Genomic DNA, 23763 nt, shown 5'->3' on the forward strand with positions numbered 1-23763 from the left:
TGCTCCAGCATTTTGTGAATAAATACTTATGATTAACATAAGGACCCTCCCGCTTCTCCACTGAACTCCGCTGTAGCCCAAGAATCACAAGCAAATAGCTGCCAGTAGGTTCCAGTCTACAAACACTCGCATGTGAATTTTGAACTTGCCAGCACCTACCCAGGGGAATGATGGTGAATCCAGCTTATTGTTTTCACAACTTCCTGACTCTGTATAACTTCATCTACTATGGTATTTTGAAACAATTGCTAATTGGGGGTGGCACAATAGAGCTGCTGCCTCATTGGTGCTGCGATCCAGGTTCAATCCCGCTGCCTGCGTGGAGTTTCATCTCCCCTCTGTGACTGAATCTCCTCTCCATCCCTTATGTGAGTGAAGGCCGAGATAGAGTGGATGTGGAGAAAATGTTTGCAGTAGTGGGCGAGTCCAGGACCAGAGGGACAGCCACAGAATAAAAGGACATACCTTTAGATTGGAGATTAGGAGGAATTTCTTTAGCGATGGGAGGGGGGGAGCGATGGGTAAGAAGTGGAATGGGGTGGAGAGCGATGGGATGGGGGGGCATATGGTTCTCTTCCTGGAGAGGGCGGTGTCTCCGCCTAACTATGGGATCCGCGGTTGGGAAGGTGCACGGGTTGTGCGGTCCACACTGCGGGAGGGTCAAGTGAACCTCTCTCTCCGCCTGGGGTCAGTGCCGCTTTACAAGGCGCTGCTCCTTCTCCGCCCGCCCAGTATCCTGCCTGACTGGAAGCGGGGCAGAATCCGCCCTCTGCCTCCCCCTCTGCCGCTGGGTGTGGTCCCAGTCTGGACTCTGGACTTGAGAGCGGTGTTAGACAGCGAGCGAGGCCGGTCATCCGTCCAGAGACACCGAACAGCCGCAGGTAAGTGGCGCAGGGAGGGTTCTTCCACTGCGGGAGGGCGGCGGGACCGTCCGGGGCCAGGAGTGGTTCCCGTCGGCTGGCTGGCGGGGCTCCTTCCTCGCCCTACGTTGCTCAGTTCAGGGAGTTAGTCAGTAAAACACTTCTCGCACTCGTTATGTGAAACGGGACATTTACAGCAAAGATGAAGTCGTTTCTCTATTGCACCCCACCTGCGTTATCGATATCCTCAACTATCGACAAACGTCAGCCCCTTCTCTCTGCAGATGCTGCCTGACTTGCCAAATGTTGCAAGTACAGTATTTGCTGTTTTCGGGCAGAATTTCGGGCGTTGTGTATCAATTTTAGACGTTGTCGATAATTCTCCTCACCCTGATGATGAACCCAACATCAGTAGGAGCGAAATGCTAGAACTTGTGATACAGGATGTGATCGTATGGCACTTAAAAACGTTCAACCAATTAGAGAAATTCGGCATGCGTTTATAACAGGAAAATCGCGGTTATTAAACTTGTTGGAGTTTCTTGAGGATGTAACTGGTAGCGTGGATAAAGGAATACTAGTGGATACGATGTATTTTGGATTTTCAAAATGAATTGGCTAAAGTTTCATAAGTTTATGTACTTCTATCATTTCTCCCATCGACCTCTGATGCTCCAGAGAAAACAAATTTGTCCAATGATAACTAATACCCTCTAATTTAGGAAGCATTCTTGTAAACCTCTTCTGCACCCACTTCAAACCTTCACATCCTTCCTGTAATGGGGTGACCAGAACTACATACAATACCCCAAATGTGGTCGAACCAATGTTTTGTAGAGCTGCAATATGGCTCCCTGACTCTTGTACTCAATGCCATGACAATGAAGGCAAGCATACCACTCAGCTTCTTTATTGCTCTATATACTTGTGTTCATGGAGTTGGACTCCTAGAGCCCTTTGTACACTAATGTTGTTAAACCTATTGACAAAACTATATACTTCCCATTAAATTGAACATCTCAAAGTGCAACACCTCCCATTTGTTCGGATTAAACTCCATCCGCCATTCCTCTGCCCATATAACATATATAACATATAACAACTACAGCATGGAAACAGGCCTGTCCGGCCCTACCAGTCCACGCCGACCATTCTCCCTGACCTAGTCTCATCTACCTGCACTCAGACCATAACCCTCCAATCCCCTCCTATCCATATACCTATCCAATTTACTGTTAAATAATAAAATCGAGCCAGCCTCCACCACTTCCACCGGAAGCCCATTCCATACAGCCACAACCCTCTGAGTAAAGAAGTTCCCCCTCATGTTACCCCTAAACCTTTGTCCCTCAATTCTGAAGCTATGTCCCCTTGTTGGAATCTTCCCCACTCTCAAAGGGAAAAGCCTACCCACGTCAACTCTGTCCGTCCCTCTCAAAATTTTAAAAACCTCTATCAAGTCCCCCCTCAACCTTCTACGCTCCAAAGAATAAAGACCCAACCTGTTCAACCTCTCTCTGTAGCCTAAGTGCTGAAACCCAGGCAACATTCTAGTAAATCTCCTCTGTACCCTCTCCATTTTGTCGACATCCTTCCTATAATTTGGCGACCAGAACTGCACACCATACTCCAGATATCTATAATTTATTTATTTCCCACTGTATACTTTGACAGCCTTTGACTGTATCCTCCTTCACTGTCCCAAGCTCCACCAATTTTACAAATTTACAGCAAACTTACAGTGTGTATATATACACACACACATATATCTGAAGAGGGGTCTCGACCCAAAACATCACCCATTCCTTCTCTCCAGAGATGCTGCCTGTCCCTCTGAGATACTCCAGCATTTTGTGTCTACCTTTGATTTAAACCAGCATCTGCAGTTCTTTCCTACACATTTATATATATAACCATTCCTTCTCTCCAGAGATGCTGCCTGTCCTGCTGAGTTACTCCAGCATTTTGCAGTCTATCTTCGGTGTAAACCAGAATCTGCAGTTCCTGTTACACTATCTATCCTTAGAACTATACTAGTCACAGATGTCCAGCCAAAAAAACACTCGTCCAAAATAACACTCATGCCTACCATGAAAGAATTTATCAAATAGCCTATTAAAATCCATATAAACAGCATCAACTGTGGTGAAGCCAGAATTTCCCTGGTCTTGATTATCCAATCCACTGACTTCTGTATTCAAGGAATCATCCTTTACAATTTCCACCATTCCAAAAGGATTGCCATCTGACACGTGCTGCTTTCTCAGCGTTTCGTGGATCCCATCCCCTGGTGATTCCCAGGTCCACTCTTCCATCTCCACCAACTACTCCCCATCATGTTACCCCTTTCAATGCAAGTCAGGCGAAGCAACACCTGTCCTTTCACCTCTTCCCTCCCCACCATCCTGGGATCCAAACAGTCTTTCCAGGTGAAGGAGCGATTCACTTGCACTTCCAATCAACTGCATTCAATAGTCACCATGTGGTCACTCTTTTGGATAAACCATTTGCAAACTGGGCTTCTCGGTTTGTGTTAGTTCACAGAGCAACCTTGACTTTCCTTTTGCCTTCCACTTTAATTCAGCAGACCACTCCACTCAGATCTATCTGTCTCTAGCATCCTGCATTGTTGTAATGAGGCCCAATACAGTGATTCCCAGCATCTCATTTTCTGTCTGCCCGTTACAGCCTTCTAAATACTATTGGATTCTCCAACCTCCGATAACCCACTTTTTCTGTCTGGATTAAAACTACTTTGCGGCAAAGTCACCCACCTGTGATCTTGGCTCAGTTCCCCAACTTCCCCATTACTATTCCATCCCCATAACAAGTGTGGTCCCAACCTATCACAGATATCCCCTTTATCCCATCCACCCATACCCACCTACCCTGCAACTTAAAACTTGCTTTTCTTTCTCTTGTTCGGACAAACAAACTGTTTCTCTTTCCATGGTTCTTGCCTGATCTGCCAAGTCTTTGACTTGGCTCAGATTTCCAGCATCTGCAGCATTATTTTAAATTATGTTCTATGATCTCATTAATACGTTTTAAAATCAAGTTCATTAAAACTTCTGCGAGGCATTTTACTATACTAAAGTCATTCTGTTGCTGTTGAACTAGCCTGCCCAAGACTGGTTTTTCCACGGCTCCTATTACAGCCCTTCCACGTTGACTCATTGTTTGTCTCCTGGGAGAACAATCAGATTAATTCATCCCTCAGCCATTTGTGAGGAGGGATGGTGCTCCTTCTTGCTCCTGGGGTAATGCACACTCCGCTACTGATATTGTGCAGCAAAAGTGGTGGTTGACGATTGTCACAGACATGGTGGGGTGAAGGACCTGTTTCTGTGCTGTAGCCCTCAATGACTCCAGTACATTTGAGTAGGTACCTGGATAGGAAAGGTTCAGAGAGATAAGGACCAAATGCTGGGCAAATGGGACTAGCTTAGATGGGGCATCTTTGTCGGCATGGATGAGTTGGGCACTTATTTCCTCCTGTCTAAACAATAAATCTGCAAGTATTGGCTGGTGACTTCTTCCAGAAATCCATACATTAGATTTTGGTACCTTTCTTTTTCTCAGGAATCATTGTAGGCTTCACCTTTCTTTGATCATCCTTACCTTTTTACATATCTCTCATTCATTTGTTCTATATCTCTCTATAACACCGTTTATATCTCTCATTTCCCATTCCCCTGAATCTCAATCCGAAGAAGGGTCTCGACCCAAAACGTCACCTAATGCTTTGCTCCGGAAATGCTGCCTGACCTGCTTAGTTACTCCAGCTTTTCATGTGTATCTTTAGATAAAAGAGAACATCTCTTGTCAGGTGAGCCCCTATGAGTTAATGCAGCAGTGAGATGGCAGGGTCAGATTTTGCTTATCTGTCTGTGTTAGGCATAATGGATCAGTGAAGCCTTTCTAGGTGCTGAAAGGGGTGGCAAGAGGCATATGTGCCTGTTGGTGGAATCTTATTAGAGCTGGCGGATTCATTGGATGTGGAGACAGCTCCACTATGAACCAGGATTTAATGCTCACCTGTACCTCTGAGTGACATTGTTACCTGGACTAATTGCATAAAGACCAGCGAAGTAAAGAACAGCGAACCTCAGTCTGGGTAAATACCTTTGGGGCAAGTGCTGTTGGCTGAGATTTTTGACGGCTCTTCGTTCATCACTCTGCTTCTGAAAGAGCTTTGTATTTCTCTAGAACTTGATCAGGTTTTTCAGGAAACTTCTGTTTCATAGCCAATGAACTCCTTTCAAAATGCAGCTGATATCCTACAGTGAACTGCGCACACAAAGACAAACAGTGATGATTTTGGTTAAGTTGGGTCCATCACAAGACGATCCTACTCTTCCTTGTGTAGCCCTCAAAATTCCTCTCAAGTCCACCAACAGACACATATTTCCTCACATTGCGCTGTACCTTTTATCCTTCACTTTAACCTGTGTCCCTGTCCTAGAAACAGCAGTAAATAGGAACAGTTCTCCGTTAACCCAGTCTAACCCCCATGATCTTGCATATCTCTATAAAAAAAAAAGGGATGCAAAGTGGTGTAGCAGTAGAGTTGTTGCCTTACAGCACCAAATTTACTCAAGTTTCACTATACCTTAATTGATACATGTGACAATAGACAATAGGTACAGGAGTAGGCCATTCAGCCCTTCGAGCCAGCACCACCACTCAATGTGATCATGGCTGATCATTCTCAATCAGTACTCCGTTCCTGCCTTCTCCCCATACCCCCTGACTCCGCTTTCCTTAAGAGCTCTATCTAGTTCTCTCTTGAATGCATTCAATAAATTTATCTTGAAATCTTGAGACCCAGGTTCAATCCTGACTATGGGTGCTGTCTGAATGGAGTTTGCAGGTTCTCCCTGTGACCATGTGGGATTTCTCCCAGTGCTCTGGTTTCATCCCACATTCCAAAGATCAGAAGGTTTGCAGGTTATTTGGCTTCTGTAAATTGTCCCTAGTGTGTAGGATAGAACTAGTGAAGTGATCATTGGTTGGTGTGGACTAAAGGGCCGGTTCCCGCACTGTATCTCTAAACTAAACTAAATCTCTTCTAAACTTCCTTTGGTCCCAGGAAAACAATCTCAACTTTTCCGGTGAAATTCCAATGCTATCCTTAATTCCTCAACTTAACTTTGGGTGTAATGTTTATCCAATAGTGTTTGCATTCTTTCAAAGGGATGTTTATTGGTTTCAAATGATGAAATATTTCTTTAAACTCCATTGTTGTTTGTTTGCTACAAAATCTTTTGATCCCAATCTATCTCAGCCAATGTTGGCATTGACACAATGGGTCAAACAGCTTGTTTCTGTACTTTAGGACTGTCTAAATTGACTCATGTATTTTATAATGGCTTTGTTTGATTATAATTTTGAACAACCAGATAAACCTCTAACTCTAGGTCAGAGGTTAGCTCTGATCGACCAGCACCTATACCCGTAACTGGGCTACACCCAGCGGAGGCTGTCCTGGAGCACTGCCACCATGCATGTGTGCCAGGCTCCCATGAGTGACAGGGCAGCAGAAACCTCCCAGATCACGAGGCGGGAATACATCTGCTAAACCCAAGCCACTTTAACCTGCCCAAGCACAGTGCCCACTGAAATCAACATTGCTGGCAGCAATGTCAGTTTTTATCTGACTTGATTAAGCTAGTGGCCTTTTAGCTGGGACAAAAAGGTACATCTTAGATACCCTTCAAATCTCCCACCTGTCAGCCCTTTAATGTTATCTAGTTCTGAATTGGGGGCATATCTTCCTGCAGTCTATCCTGCCTATGATTAATAAGTTGCATATGATACAAAAATCAGTGCTGTTGTTGATAGAGAGATAGTCATGATTTTGATTTTCGAAGAAATATCCTTTCTTATGCTGTCCTTCATCTCATTCTTGTAATCAGAAACACTCCAACTTCTCCATAGAAATGAAATATCAAATGTGTTGAATATTTAGTTCCTACCTTTGGACAATTTTCTGCCATTTTGATCAAACTTATCTTTTTTATCTTGTTTATCTTTGTGCCATTACTTTACGCAACTTTTAACAAGCGCATTAAAGGTAATAAGATGTGGCACCTTTATTAACCTTAACTTTCCTGTTTTTCACTGAGTTTGTGATGACTGAGTGCTCTTGGCTTCCTCTGCAGTCTGTCTGAATTTGCCCAATCCATTCCACTGCATTCCACTGCATTTATAGATATATCTGCTTCTAAGACCTAATCCTCAGTGCAAAGTCACCATGCATTTCTGTAGAGAGTTGTAAATCTGTGGAATTCTCTGTCTCAGAAGACAGTGGAGGCCAGTTCTCTGAATGCTTTCAAGAGAGAGCTAGATAGAGCTCTTAAGGATAGCGGAGTCAGGGGGCATGGGGTGAAGGCAGGAACGGGGTACTGATTGAGAATGATCAGCCATGATCACATTGAATGGTGGTGCTGGCTCGAAGGGCCGAATGGCCTACTCCTGCACCTATTGTCTATTGTCTATAATGAGTCACATTAACATACACATCTGTATTTTGGCATCATGCTATACACAATACCGGCCTTCATATGACCTTATCAAATGATCAGTAAGTTTTTAGACATTTTCCATTTTCTAATGTCAACAGCGATCAGGTTATTGAACTGTGGTTAAAAAAACAAAAAACTGTGATATGCAGCAGGGCAGGCATTGTGTCATAGAATCACGATGACAGAAACAGGCCCTTCAACCTTCCATGTCTACGCCGACCATCAAGTATCTAACCCTACTCATCCCATTTACCAGTGTTTGGTCCATGGCCTACTCTGGAAAGATAAACAAAATGGTTGAAGACCATTCTTCTTAAGTTTTGTTAAAACAATGACACATATCTCCAAGCGAATGTTCCTAATTTACCATTCTTTTACTTGACAACCATTTCAGGAACAAGGTGAGGGAGGAGGAATAGGAGCAGGTGTCACATCTCCTGGGGTTGCATGGGAAAGTACCTGGGGAGGGGGTGGTTTGGGTGGGAAGGGATGAATGAACCAAGTAGTTGCAGAGGGTGTGGTCTCTGCAAAATGTGGAAATGGATGGGGATGGGAAGATGTGACTGGTAATAGAAATGTCGGAGGATGATGTGCTGGATATGGTGGCTGGTGGTGATACAGGTGAGGACCAGGATCAGTCTAACCAACACCTTTTCCTGACTAATGTGAATTTCCTTCAGTTCCTCCATCACCCTGGATCAGCATGACTTGGGCTGAAGGGCCTGTTTCTGTGCATAACTATGATTTTATGACCTCAAACTTATTCGAGTCCTGTAATTTCCACCCCCACCTCACCTGCCCTTAACACCTGGATTCCTGATTTGCTCTGCTCTCCAAATATTGCGGCCAGGCTTTGTCCTGCCTCTCCTCTCTTCTAGCTTTCTCCCCACCCCCTCCCCACATAATCAGTCTGAAGAAGGGTCGCAACCCAAAACATTACCTATCTAAGTCCCCTGGGGATACTGCCTAACCTGCTGAATTATTCCAGCAACATTTTTTTAATAAACCAGCATTTGTAGTTCCTTGTTTCTATATTTCTGACGTCTCTGATATCAGGCACTGTGATGCTAACTCCCTAGTCTTTCCCAATTACTGGTCTCCTCACAATTAGACTGTGAAGTGGTGGGACAAGAGCAGCACGGTGGCTGAATCGCCTGATATTCACGCAGTTGACAAGTTGATACCGAGGGGCTAAACCTTTCTGCCCATTTTGTCAATTTATTTTACAAATATGGAATTAGACCATTTTTTTCCTATCAAGATAATTTGTACTGAAAATAAAGACGAGAGCAGTTAGTAATCAGCGGTTGCACAATGTAAGCTAATTAGCAAATGGGATAGTCTTGCTTTGCCCTATGGTAGTTTAGCTTTGCTGGCTGCCTCTGTGCAGTGTGCATGAGGTTGGTGGGGTGCAAAGTGCTAGCCAGTGACACACTGGCTGACAAGATTCCAGGAATTCAGCTTATCAGGGATGTCCGCAGTCCAATGATAGACACTCTCTCCCTGCAGATAACATGGACAAGTTAAACTGTGACTTTATGCATTAACATGCTGTCATGTTAGTCAATGTAGCTGGTGCACAAGTGTCCATTTATTCAGTTTACAACTGAATTTCCAGTCGGAATAATAGAGAGGATCTATCACAATATCCTGCCTCAATTGGCCCACTCCATCTCCAAGATTGTCCGAACTAACAAACAAGTCTTCAGTGAAAATGAAAACATGAAAATAATCTTTGAACTCCTTGCCTGCAAGTTAAATTTTGCAAAACAAGTAGAGTTTATTGTCATACACACAATTATCATGATGTATAGATACAATTAAATTTTGTTTGCAGCAGTTTCTTAAATAGTTTAATTGGGCAAAGGATATCTCTAGATAACAGTTTCAGGGCGTGGCAGGTCATATATAATGGTCATATAATTATGACATGCTGTTTTAAAACATTTCAAAGCAAAGTGTTCCCTCACGATATTTCCATCATGACCTGATCAGATCTGATTTATGATCAATTTAAAAAATAATTTTGAGCTACTATGTTCTCAGCACAATGCTCTTTTTGTTGGTGATGGTGATCTTCATTCAGCCTGGTATCTAACCTCAGTGCTTCTATATTGTAGGATAATAGATATTAATGTTATCATGGGCCTTAATGAGCTATCCAAACTAATTCTACATTGAGGAAGTATTGTGATGTATTGAGTATAGAAGTTGGGAGGTCATGTTGCAGTTATATAAGACATTGATGAGGCCGCATTTAGAATAATGTGTTCTGTTCTGGGCACCAAGTTATAGGAAAGGACTCAAGGGTATGAGTTATAGGGAGAGGTTGAGCAGGCTATGACTCTATTCCTTGGAGTGCAGGAGGGTAAGGGGTGATCTTATAGAGGTGTACAAAATCATGAGAGGGATAGATTGGGTTGACGCACAGTCTCTTGCCCATAGTAGGGAAATCGCGAACCATAGGTTAAAGGTGAGGGGGGAAAGATTTAATAGGAACCTGAGGGGTAATAAGAATGAGTGTATGGAATGAGCTGCCGGAGGAAAGGATTCTCATCCTTTCCCATCCTATCCTGGTCAATCTCCTATCCTAGTCAATCTCCCCTCCTAACTAAACTTCTACTGCCTTGCCAACATCCTCTTAAATATTCTCTGCACCCTCACTACTGCTATCACATACTTCTTGGCTTGTGGTGACCAGAAATGTGCACTGTGCAGTACTTTGTTCAATAGCTTGAGCATAAGACATACGAGCAGAATTAGGTGTTCAGCCCATTGAGTCTGTTCTGCCATCTTATCATGGTTGATCTATTTTTCCCTCAACTCCATTCTCCTGCCTTCTATCTGTAACCTCTGATGCCTTTAACTCGCCTGATCTTGTATTCTGCCTCTTGCTAATAACGGTTAATATCCTAAGCAAATTCAAAATGATGAAATGCTATGAAGAAATCATGTGGCAGATACAGGCAAGGGGGAGGGTGAAGTCGAGTCGAGAGAGGCTTTTGAATACAGTGTACACGGGTGAACTTAAGAAAGAATTTAGGAGAGAAAAAGGGGTCATGAAATGCCTTTGACAGGTAAGATACTTAAAGAAAGCCTTCGCATTCTCCTTTATATCTGGAGTAAGAGGGTAACATAGGAAAGAAAGGGGCTTCTTTGGGATCAAGGAGGTAATCTATGTGTGGAGGTAGGCAATGTGGGTGAGGTCCTAAATGAATACTTCTCATCAGTATTCACCAAGGAGAATGATATGGAAGATTGTGAGTTCAGGGAGAGGTACATAGATAATCTGTAGCAACTCGGTAAAAAGAAAGAGAAAGTGGAGGATGCCATGTGTCAGATAAGGGTAAGATGAGCTAGATGAGATCTTTCCCAGAATTGTTACAGGAAACCAAAGTAGTGATTGCTGGGTCCCTGATAAGAGATTATTTTCATCTTTGTCAGCTACAAACGAGATACCAGAAGACTGGATGATGAGGGCAGGGCATTGGACATTGTCCATGTTGAATTTGACAAGGGCCCACGTGGTAGGCCAGTCTGGAAGGTTGGATTGCATGGTTTCCAAGGCGAGCTAATGAATCGGATACAAGATTACCTTGGAGAAAGGAGTCAAAGGGTAGTTGTGGAGGGGTTTCTTTTCTGATTGGATGCCTGTGAATAGTATAGTGCTGCTGTGGTTGGTTCAACTGCTGCTTGGTATGTACATTTTTGATTTGGATGACAACTTGGTTAAGATTATTAAGAAATTTGCAGGTGACGCCACAACTGATGATACAGTGGACAGTTAAAAAGGATATCCAAGATTGTAACAGGATCTGGATCAGTTGGGAATGTGGGGCAAGAAAGATGTTAATCCTCAATCAGGATCAATGTCTGGTATAATAATGTATCAAGTCACACACCCAGGTCACTCAGTTCTTAAATAAACTTGCTATTTTCTTCTGATCATATGGGATTTTGCCAAAATCCTGCATTAGATCAAACTCTTTATTGAAATGCAAGTGGGTGATGATAATGTGTTGTCATCACCAGCTCCTCTTGTCAACCACCACCTCATTAAAACCCATTCAACTCTGCCAGACAGAACATTCCAGAAACAATCCGTGCTGATTCATTTCGCTTTTCTACACAATGCTTTACACTGCCCTCTGTGGTTTCTGAAAATAATGTACCCCACCATCAGCATTAACATTGACTGTAATTACATGCTCTATCCTCTTTCCCTTTCTTAAACCATGACACCATAATAACAGTCTTTCTGGCATCACGGTGCAACTAGAAAATCATAATCAGAACCATTGTTATTTCTACCCATGTTTGTCTAACAGCTTGTGATATATTTTAATTAGTCTAATTATTTTTATCAATTTTGGATGAATTAATGGTACAAATAGCTGTAGCATCTAATGAAGGTGACAGATCCACAAATCTGCTTGACCTACTGAGATCTTTCAGTGCTCTTTGTGTTTTGCTCACAATTCCAGCATCTGCGGTTTCTTGTGTGTCTACATTAGAGCTGGTGCTGTGCAAGGCGATGGCCTTTATCTTGTTGCAGTCGGGCCACAGGGAAAAGTGACCATGTATCTTACAGAATTTTACACGAAGATCAGAAATGAACCAGTTTAATCTGAAACCATGGTTTTCAATCTAAATGAAGGAAATAAGAAGTGCAAGTTGGCTGGGGCTGCATTGGACAGGCGATGGCTGAAATGTAAAGGAAACAGTGGAGTGATGATGCTGGGTTGACTGTTGGGCTGCAAGACTTCCTGTCAACAAGACAGGGCAGGTGGCCGGTCACAGATAATTGGCTTCCAAGATTTCTATGGAATAAGTTCAGTTGGGGAATCCTGAATGTGGACACTGTTCTTATGGGTGACTGTTGTGCCATCATTAGCAATGAATCTCAGCGGGAAATGGAGCTCATCATGAACAGATGGATACATAAATTAGGGAAGCACGGAGGCGCAGCGGTAGAGTTGCTGCCTTTCAGCGCCAGTGATACTGGTTCGATCCTGACATACGGGTGCTGTCTATACGAAGTTTATACGTTCTCCACGTGACCTGTGTGGTTTTCTCCGGGATCTCCAGTTTCCTTTCACACTCCAAATACTTTCAGGTTTGTAAGTGAATTGGCTTGGTATAATTGTAAGTTGTTCCTCGTGTATGTAGGGTAGTGTAAGTGTGCGAGGATCGCTGGTCATCACGGACTCAGTGAGCTGAAGGGCCTGTTTCCGTGCTGTATCTCTAAACTAAACTAGTAAGCACACAAATGCAACATGACCGCACCATCTCTGGAAATTGCAGGGGCCTGATCAACCCGTCCCTTAGCAGAGCCCCAAGATCAAATCCGATGTGCAAGCTGAGAACTTGCCTGGCATTAAAGTGCTGTGTCAAGACATTCTCTCCACTGATGTACAACCAGCTGAAAGAACCTGTACAGATATCATGGAGTCATACAGGACTACTAGCCATTTGGCCCAACTCAAAATCTAAGCTAGTAGCATTGGCCCACATTTGACCCATATCCCTCCAAGCCTTTCCTATCTATGCTGCTGTCCAAATGTCTTTAAAATACTGCAGTCTGTTCTGCCGAGGTTAAGTTTCAAGTTTTACTGTCTACTCTTGACAGTAATTAATATCACTCTTTAACTAATATCATTGGTGGAGCTCTATTCTGAATCTGAGAATAACTGACCGTAATCGTGAAGATTGCGTGCCACGGGTTACAACAGGCACTGTGTACATTCTCTGACTGAAGTTTTTCTTTTTCCTCCATCAGAAACAACAGACTTCTGTGTCTCCAATAACTGTGGTGAATGAAATTGAATCTGACCAGGCCGCTACTACCTCCAAGGATCTGCTGCACAGGGAGCTGCCAGCCTCTGGAACCCTTCCGATAGGAATTTCAGAGGGCGGACCCAAGTGGGCCAAAGGTTCAGAGAGTGATAAATCTCTCACTGAAATTGCACAGCAGATTCCTGCAGGCACTGAGCATCGGGTCCATGTGGAGGCAATTGATGAGCTCCCACTACAGGAAGGTGAAGGCAATAAAATTGTTCTCTCCAGAGATCTAAAGACACCTAGCGAAACTGAGGACGGTCTTGAAGACGAGGCTCCTGTCCCAATGCAGAAAGCTGAGAGTAATGCTTTCAGCGTGGAGAATGGGGTTTCAGTCAATATGGATGTTTCCAATGTGAGTCTTCAACACGAAACCAATGTTTATCCCAATCTGACCCCAATCACACAGAATAGTTCAGTGCCTTCTTTTTCAGCCATTCCATTTTCGATAGACTGTGGTGATGATTCCATCATTCATGCCGTGAGGGTTCCTGTCATCCAAGACATGAGTGATCAGGGCACTTTGAATAATGATGGACTTGGCAGTGTGCCTTCTGCAGTTACAACAGCCAGGGATGGAAAGTTAACTAGCATAAAAAAAGAAGCCAACTTTGATCTTCGAAAATATGATAAAGGAAAAAACCCAACTAAACTCTTCTCGGATGATGAGGAAAGAAAATACCAAACAGTAATCATTAAAGAAACAACAGGTGGTGACATTCTTAATAAAGAGAGAAGGGACATAATTCGAAACCAAGCCGTGAAGAAGAGCACCACCATTGCAGAGACGCACGTTTCAACAAAGTCATTACATTTGGAAGAGACACCATCGGTTGAAGATTCCACCCAGAAGCAAGATGAATCCCAGATCCAGAAGTCCACTGAACATGCCAATTCATTTTCTTTCCATGACGAGCCTTCCAATTCTCATCCCGAAGACATCAACAGTCAGCAAAAAAACTTTGTCGCTGCTAGACAACAGTTCCTCCAGATGGAGAAGTCAAGGCAAGAAGAACCAACCAGTCCTCGGCCCTCTGCTCAGTCCCACAGGGTTTTGGGCCATTCTTCCACGCCCTCTGAATCAACTCTTCACGACAAGGGTGGGATTGTCTTGGACACCAGTCCAACAATCATGGTAAAAGCTGTTAGAGTCAATTACACCCACGATGATGAGAAGGATAATGGGCCTGAAAGTCATGTGAGCAATAGTGTGTTCATTGCTGAGAAGATTGCAACTCTGGAAGACAATGATGGTGAAAGATGTGGTTCCACTCGGCGAAATCTGGCTGCCTGCTCCTCAACAGATGACCTTGATTCTGGATTAGGTGAGATGACCAATGACTATGGTTATGGGTACACTAGTGATGGTGGGGCATCAAATGAAATGCAGAACATAGGAACTGATAACAGTTGTGCATATGAGTGTCCCGAGCAGAAGCCAATCCTTGAAACTCCCATTGAGAAAGAAATCCGATTAGCCTTGGAAAGGGAAGAAATTCTTCGCAAGGAACGAGGGATTAGCAAGTCAGTAAACTCTGAGGAAATGGTGGAAATTAAGACCAAGCCACTCTTATCCCAACCATCCCCTGGATCTACTTTCTTAAAACATAAAGACAAGAATCGGATGGTCTTTTTTGTCCAGAGAGAAATTGAAATGGACTCAAAGAGGGAGGAGAAATTGAAGGAAGAAGGCAAAGTCAAAGGCCTGTATGATAAAGGAGTTCCTCAAGAAGTAGAAGAACGGAAAAAGGTATTTGAGCAGCAAACAGATGATGTGCCAGTTCTACCACAGCCGGCTTGGCAGACCAGGTTAGTCCGCTCCGCATCACGGGAATCTCTGGATGTGCATGATGTTCTAGAGGAAAGCAACTCGGTCCAGTCTTACTCAACGGATTGTCAGGAGTTGGCAGAAAGGAGGTCAGAGTCCCAACCCTACACCCTGCGACTTTGGAAGCCTCAGACCCACTTCCTGATTGAGCAGGAAATTGAGGAAGAGCAACGTCGGGAGGCGGAGCTGCGGGCACAGAGACTGAGGCAGCTCCCTGGAGGGAGCCTCCCTTCAGGTAGGTACATCCACTAGTTTGCCCTTGTGTGGCAGAAAATCCCAGGAACTGACTGGGATTTGATGATTTGAGAAACCTGTAAGGGAGCAACAGATGCCCAGTCCCTTCGCCTTCTGCTGCTGCCCTCCCTCTTGCACAGTTTATTGTGTGATGTTGCGACTAGGTCACTTAACATGCTGGATCTACAACTGGAGGAGCTAAAGTCCATATATGTTGTACAACTGTACCATTACCTCCCAATCTGCATTCATGCCCTAACCTATGGAGGCAAGTGTGTCAAATGACTTCTTCGCCATCTGTTTATCTATGTCACCACTTCCAAGGAATTTATGTACCTGCACCCGTTGGTCTCTCTATTCTACACCAGTCTCCTACGATTTATCTGAATTAAGCTCCATCTGCTATTCCTCGGCCCTTTAGCCCAGCTGATCAAGATCCTGTTGTATTTTAGATAACTACCTTCACTGTTCAATATTCCACCAATTTTAGTATCATTCACAAATTTACTAACCATGCCACCTACATTCTAATACAAATTGTTAGTATAAATAATGAACAACAATGCACCGATACTTGTGGTTCACCGGAATTAAAAACAACCCTCTAGCACCACCCTCTGTCTCCTACCTTCAAGCCAATTTTGTTTCCAGTTAGCTAGCTCACCGTGGATCCCATGTGACCTAAGCGTTTGGACCAGCCTATCATTCCATATCTTGTCAAAGCCATGTGGACAATGTCTGCTGCCCTGTCCTCATCAATCTTTTTGGTCATCTCTTCCAAAAATCAATGAAATTTGTAAGACATGATTTCCCTTGCAGTTGGACAATGCCTACCAAAGACATAGTTAGAGGTGAGACATCACCTATCCATGTTCTTCAGAAATGCTGCCCTACGCACTGTTATTCCAGCAACCTGTTTCTTTCCCCTATGTTTCTGTTTCCTTCATATTCCTTGCATATTAAACTTTTATATGGGTATGTGGCGGATCAGGCCACTCCTTGGGTCTTTTAACATCCATTTAATATCCCTTGCATATTAAACTTCCTCCTTTGCCATGGAGTCTGTTCCCAAGACAGCAACACAATCCTTTCTCCAGCCAATGGCAGAATAATCTATGTGTAGGAAAGAACTGCAGATGCTGGCTTAAATCGAAGATAGACATAAAATGCTGGAGTAACTCAGTGGGACAGTCTGAAGAAGGGTCTCAACCCGAAACATCACCCATTCCTTCTCTCCAGAGATGCTGCCTGTGCCGTTGAGTTACTCCAGCATTTTGTGTATATCTTCAACAGAATAATCTAGCTGTGTTCAACCCCAACATTCTATTTGATCCCAAGGTGTGCAGAGAATCACTGCCTGTGCCTTTGCAGCCACACCGGATTTAATTATTCCAATGATTTATGCAGCACTCTGCTGTGTTTATCCTAGTTTATATCAAATTTGGTTCACCTCAAGCCATATTTCTGTTATGCATTGGCCACATTATGGTGATAACTCAATAAAAAAATTCCCAGCTTTTTTAATATTGTGCTATTGGCTATTATCTGTGCTGTTCTGAATCTGGTATTTCTGGGCATTCTTGACTTCTCTTGCCCACATCACTGGCTTCTGGATCATTGGTGAACAGACTGATGTGAGACAAGAAAGTCTTAACTACCAAGCAATGATCATGTACAGGATGAAAGGTTGTCATCCCAAACAGTATTTGTTTCTAGCTGCACGGATTTTTACCTCACTGGCTTTCTCCAACCTTCTGGGGTTTTTTCCTCATGTTGTTCTTTTGAATAACTTGCGGCATTCCTGACTGATTAATGCCATTATCTGTTACTTGATGTGCAGGAAGGTTTCAATTTTAATGGAAAATTGGCAGGACGGCTTTCTGTTCATGGTTAAAAAGAGAGTCATGGTTAAAAAAAAAGTGCCAAAGTTGCTCGAATGAAGCAATTCACATCTCGGGGGATTTGCATGCACTGAGTGAAAGCCCAAAGTTAATGCTGGTAGTTTTATTGATTTTTAACCTTGCTTACTTCTTACCTTAATGAAAGGTATCCAGTCCTTAATTTGGTCATCCATTAAATGAGGCAAAGTGTCATCACTGCCAAGTGCAAAGTTTGATCCCTTGCAAATTAAACTTTGCCTCTTGATTTGGTTTCCATCCCTGGGAGCATTAGATGTTCAGCATCAGCTAAATGATCCCTTTCTGAAATGGTACCCTTGAACCATCTGAGATTTCACAATCCAACTGCGTTTATGTTTGTTTTTACATGATAAACCAGCCTACAAATTTAATTGAATTTTATTTGAAGCTGTTACTAAATGAATGGGATATAATCTCATGTCCACTAGATTGCCACTATCTTACCATAACTACTGGGGTTTCATACCTAGAATTTGGCTTTTTCTCCAGTAAGTAGCCCTCCACATATGTTTCTACCTTCACACCATGTTGATGTGACATAGTTTAACTATTGACAATGTCCCTCAATGCAGAATGCATTAGACTTCAACGTCTCTGGTTAAGGTGGAACACCGTGCAATGTTAAGGTATGATGCAGACTAAACGATTCATATCATTTACACTTTAAAACCAAGATCCTAATATAAAAGGGAACAAAGACAAGTTACTGAACAACATCATGGATATAGACTCAAGGACATGGAGGTGTGAAGAAATAAAGACCTTGGTGTACATAACCACACATCTCCCAAGCTAATCAGATGGCAAAAAATGACTTTATTGGCTGAGGCATAAAATATGAACGCAGGCAGGTCATGCTGAAGCTGCACACAAGACCTCAGTCCAGATCTGTGCATGCTTCTCATTATCATAACCACGATAGCTTGATAACTTGGCGCCCATTCAGCCATACAGCTCAAGATCAGGCCCTACACTTCACCCACACCATCTGTTTGCACAATTCTATTTATTCTCTTGCATTCCTATCAACAACCCCCAGATCCCACTACTCACCTACATGGGAGAAACAATTTACAGACCCCAATCAACTTATTAACCTGACCTTTAGATATAGGAATAAACCAGAGTTTATAGGTGGGCAACCTGTGTGCTCATTGGAAGTAGCTACACATCCCACACAGGTCACCAAAAGTCCAAGCTTAAATCATCGGTGCCATAAGACAGCAGCTCTACCACCTATGACACTCTGCGATCCTAAATCTAAGACAAGTCAAAATTACTTAGGAGAAGGATTAAAGGAGAATAAGAATTTATTTTTCACCAAAGAGTAGTGGGAGCTGGAACTGGGCCTGGTAGAGTGTTGGAGACAGGAACCTTCGTCGTATATAAGTGTGTATAGATGATCGTTTGATGAGCCATGGCCCGCGGTACTATGGGCCGAGTGTTGTGGAGCAGTTACATCTAAATAGCTGTTGTCAGCACGGACCTGGTGCTGACCACCCAACTCTGACCAAAGGCGTTCTAAAGTTATAGCTCTTGTCAGTGTGGCCTTCACTCTCATGTTTCTGGGGTACAGGTGCAGGGAAACAATTTCCAAACTTTGGGAAACCCACTGATCAAGCATTTGAAGATGATGAAGAATTTTTAGATCACATCTTTCACACACCTTTAAGTAATCACAGCTGTTTTGAACTCTATTCATTGTAGAAATTACGTTTTTGCCTGTTTGTATACAGTAGGCTCATACAAATGGTTCTAAGATGATGACTGCACCAACAGTGAGGCTGTTTGAACAATCATTTCTCACAAACCCACTAACAGTTCCCTGCCCTTTATCAGAATAGATGGTGATGGCTTATCTAACTGTATAGAATTTCTCCTGTATTACCCCCAGTCTGCCATATTCCCTCTGCACCAGCCCTCCCATAGTGCAACCGTTCCTCTCTACTGCCCTTCAAATAGTGCCGCATTCCCTCTATACTGCCCCTCTAACAGTGCAGCATTCCCTCTATACTGCCCTTCAAATAGCGCCGCATTCAGTCTGTACTGCTCCGCCAACAGTGTTCTTCGTCAGTACAGAAAGATTTACGATTATTGTAACTTCCTTGCAGAAACAGTCTCCACATCGGAGTCCCAAAGTCCCCCAGGGTATCCTAAGTTGACGTCTGGAGATGGAGCTTTGAATGGTGATCGACCAGAAGATCTCCTAGCGACGCACTGCCAGGAAGAGAGGAGAGCGAAACCTTTTGGAAAAAAGGATGATTCTACGGTATGTTGAAGTTTGCGATTCTTGTCCTTTTTGTCAGTAAATTGTGAGGATATTCTGGATTGCTTTGTGAAGCATGTTGAGCAATCTGTTTTGCCCCTGTCAGTGGACGATAAATCTTGGGTTATGTGAAAGTGATTGGATTTCTAGGTCAATGAGAAGTCTCGAGGTCATCTGTTTTCAACTAGAAGTGATGTGTGGTTGGGGGAAAGATTAACAGGGGTACAACTGAATAAAGTAGCGAGGTGAATTTGATATAAAAGGATCAGATTTAATGACACCTTTTTTGTTAAGAATGGAGCTGGGGGATGATTGTTTGGATGGTGTAATTCTATGGGTTTAGTAAAGAAAGAATTAATGGAGAAAAAAAATATTCTGCTTCCTCCTTTGTTCATTTGCTTCTTCTCTTTTACATCTTTCTCTACTATGTTCCTCTTTCCTGAACTCTCCCAGACATACAGTGAGCCTGGTATATAATGTGCTGATGTTTTAGTGTGAAGCCATGGTGGTGTGCGAGATTCTGGCTCCCAGCCCCTCCTTAAGCTTTTGTATAATTGTGTCAAACAGGCAGGTTGGATGGGCCGGTGAATGACAGTACCATAATACTAAGGCATTTCAGCCGATAGTGTCAGTCGGCAAGTCCAAGAGACAGTGAGGGGCTAAAATGTCTAGTGTCAGGATCATTCGTTGTTGCTTCTGAAGTGGTTTATTTCATGATGTTTACTCAAATTATCATGCGTTTTTTTAAACCTCAGTATGCTGGTATCGAGCCTTCTGATGACGTCAACACTGAGGTAGTCACGTTTTCATTGCGCCAGTCTTTGGCTTGCTGTCTTTCAGTGTGCTGCATGTCACAACATATACTCAAAACGCCATTCAGTGTTACTAACTGCTTGACCGCTGCTCTGCCATGGGCTTGAGAGACTAAACTCCTTTGGCTTGTTTAATGGTGCTGTGCCCTAATGATAATCTGATCATTAAAACCACTAATGGGTCTTTTATTCCTCCATGTCAGAGGGACATCTCTGGAAGAATGTTGCCTCTCCCTAGGACCTCTATGACGGTGATAGCAAGGCACTTTCTTGAACTAATGCTGTTTGTGGGTAGAAGCACTCCCACAATGCAGAGGGCCCAGTGACATGAAACTTTGATTATAAATTGGCATGTAGTGTCAAAGCCTAGCTGAAAGCATTTGCAATCCCCCATATTGAGTTTCCTCCTGAGATCTCCACCATCTCAGCAGCCTGTCTGATTCACAACATGTGTGTGATATCGAGAAATGGTGAGGGACTGGACTGAGCACAGACAATAAAGCAGGACAACATATGGCTGTTACTGAAGACTTGAGCTCTTTGGGTTGCCATGTTTCTAACTTCTACAGCAATTACAATCCTGGCATCCACCCAACAATGTGGGAAATTCACTGGACAAATCCAATCCAGTTACTTACTGGCCAATTAGTCTACTCTCAACCAGCAATGGCCAGGGCTAGGTTTGGATGGATGAACTGAATTCCAGAGGTGTAATGATGGTGTCAAGGCTGTAGTAGACCAACTGTGACCATCAAGGAACCCTGGTAAAACAGCTCGGGGAGAACTGGAGTGATGTGTTGTTGGTGATCAGTCACTTCAGCTGCAGTGTATTACTGCAGGAGGTCCTCGGAGCATGGTCTTGGGCGCAACCATGAGTGAGCTTTCTTCCACCATAGGGTCAGAAGGAAGGATTCTCTGATGATTGCACCATGTTCAGACCCATTTTCACCTCTTTACAAATGAAACAGCAAGACTTGGACAACATTCAGGCAGGAGCCAATCAGTGGCAAGAAGCTCATGTGCTACGGAAGTGCCAAACAATGACTGTCTCCAACCTGAGGGAATCTAAACACCTAAATCTGACATCACCACAAATACCCTGGGCTCACCACTGATCAGGAACTCTACAGTCGTTAATAAAGCACGGCAGCAGCTGAGTATCCTACAGCAAATGAGATCTGTCCTGATGCCCTAAAGGTTTTCTACTCTCTGTGACGCGCAAGTCAGGAGCATGATAGAGCACCCTTCAATGGTTCAATTTGGCTCCAGAAATATTTTTTCCTTTATCCCTGGTGGCCCATTCCAAATGTTGAACTCTGATTTTGATCATTCTCCACCTCGACTAATCCTTGGCTCTCCATGACCAGCCATTGTCCCACCTCCCCAATGCCATCAAAGTGTCTATGACTCCCCATTATCTTCCTGATATCTCACCTCCAAATCTCTCTTAGCCCAGCCCTTCCAAGTATTGATCCTCTGCTCAGTCTTCGGGTGTGACTGGGTTCCTGACATATGTGGTTACTTCATGGATACATGCTTCCCTCCTTTCCCAAACCAGTCAAGTAGGGACGTTCTTAGTCAGTGGTCCGTTCTCACAATTGGGTAGATGAGATCTCACCAAGGCCTGATGTTAACATTTATCTCAGGATACTTCCTCAAATCCAGAAGAATTTCAGGTTCTCCAGAACCTGAGGTAATTTTGACTTTGCTTTAGACTTTAGAGATACAACGTGGAAATAGGCCCTTTGGCCCACCAAGTCCACACCAACCAGTGATGACCCCATACGCTAGCACTACCTTACACACTAACAATTTACAAAATGAATAAACCTACAAACCTGCTCGCCTTTAAAGTGTGGGGGAGACGTGTTCACAGGGAAAACCTACAAACTCCATACGGACAGCACCCATAGTTAGGATCGAACCTGGATCTCTTGCACTCTAAGGCAGTAACTCTATCGCTGCACCACTGTACCATCCCAAATGTTTTGCAGTAGATTGCCAACCTACGGAAGCAGCAAACATGGGCAAAATCTACCGATTATTTGAGCATTCAATATCTTTGCAAGAGAAGTCTCAAACTCCTTCAAGTTCTGAGCATGAAAGTATGAACTGTATGGAAAACGTCGGAGGCATTGATTGTTGTGCTGTTCTAGCACACGTTTGGGAATATTGAAGAATGTTACTTCCAAACACACTCCTCCTTTACAAATGCAATCTTCAACGCACCAACCTTTCCTTCAATCACTTTCCTATTCCTATATATGCCCATCCTGCTCCCCTCTCCATCATAACCATTTAAATCTGTTAATCTTTTCTCCTTCCAGAGATTGTGTGTCAATTTTTCTTTTGTTTTTCTTTTCATGGCATTGGAAGTTTGTTAACATCAATTGGTGCTTCATGGTCTGCAGATTGCCTATTCTGCGTCATGGTGGATGTATGATTTACAGCTCCACAATCCTATCTTCCTGACCCTTGTTATCTTGCCTGTAGGTACTTGAATCTACCAGAGTCATTCGCCGTAAAAGCACAATGGCCCAACGCTGGGAAGCAGGGATATTCAACAATCATCTGGATGAATGAAGCCAGCCCAGCTGCCAGCAATATATAATTGTATACATATTGATAGTGAAATTATGGAAAACACTGCCTATTGATTAAAGAAATGAAGTTCTTTATAGCACTCTGGACAAATGTCTATCTCTGAGTGACTCTCCTGTTTATAAGACTGTGACCAGTAAACTTCAAGAACAAAGACACAAATCCGAGGTCCAACCTTCTTGCCCCAAGTTCTCAACACCATCCAATTCCTCACTTTGTTCTATGTGAGTTGAATGCTACTTCAATCACATGTACTATCTCATCTAATTCCCAACCTGAATAATACTATTATGCATTGTTCTCCATCAAACACAAACTAAGTCACAGAAACTCTTTTCCAGTCTCCGATCTCAGTGTTGAGGCCCAAGATTGTGTCTTTCTTTAATAACAACAGTGCCTTGTCAGACAGTTGCCACGTTGCCATGAAGGCCATGGGTTATAGTATTCACAGCCAGATTCCCCCCCCGATTCCCTCTACATCACAGACCTCTTCGCAGCATTTCTTTAGTTTGGCAAATTTACATGAAACGCTCAGTTTCATGAAGAGAACTATAAGTAAAATTTTTTGCTTTTTGTTTCTATAGATATCAATCAACCATTTGAAAGAAAACAAATTAATGCTTGTGTGCCATTATTTAAAAAATATATATATAAATAAATTAGCATTTGGAACAAAGTATGAATACGGTCTAAATTCCTGCTGCAACCATTACTAGTGAGAGTGAAGCGTGGAAAGCAGGAAATGTGTTATGTGTGAGTGTGCATTTGAGCAGTGTTTGCGAGTGAAGATTGTGAAAAGTGCAAGTGAGTGGCAAGAGCGAAGAATATGCAGTGAGAGTGAGCAATGTATGCCATGTGTGTGTGTGAGCAAAGCATTT

The 23763-nt window shown here is 43.2% G+C and overlaps 1 protein-coding gene across 1 annotated transcript in view; it reads left to right on the forward strand.

Annotated features, from left to right (window-relative positions):
• LOC144607201 (PALM2-AKAP2 fusion protein-like) overlaps positions 1-23510 on the forward strand; it is a 51114-nt gene extending 27604 nt beyond the window's left edge. Inside the window, exons 3-6 of the mRNA XM_078423881.1 lie at positions 13167-15288; positions 19318-19475; positions 20228-20266; positions 22778-23510. Of these exons, the coding sequence (XP_078280007.1) occupies positions 13167-15288; positions 19318-19475; positions 20228-20266; positions 22778-22867 (2409 nt within the window). The 3' untranslated portion in view covers positions 22868-23510. The remainder of the gene's footprint in view (positions 1-13166; positions 15289-19317; positions 19476-20227; positions 20267-22777) is intronic.
• Positions 23511-23763: the final 253 nt, after the last annotated feature.

This window comes from Rhinoraja longicauda, chromosome 28 (assembly GCF_053455715.1).
Source record: "Rhinoraja longicauda isolate Sanriku21f chromosome 28, sRhiLon1.1, whole genome shotgun sequence".
In the NCBI taxonomy this organism is placed as follows: Eukaryota; Metazoa; Chordata; class Chondrichthyes; order Rajiformes; family Arhynchobatidae; genus Rhinoraja; species Rhinoraja longicauda.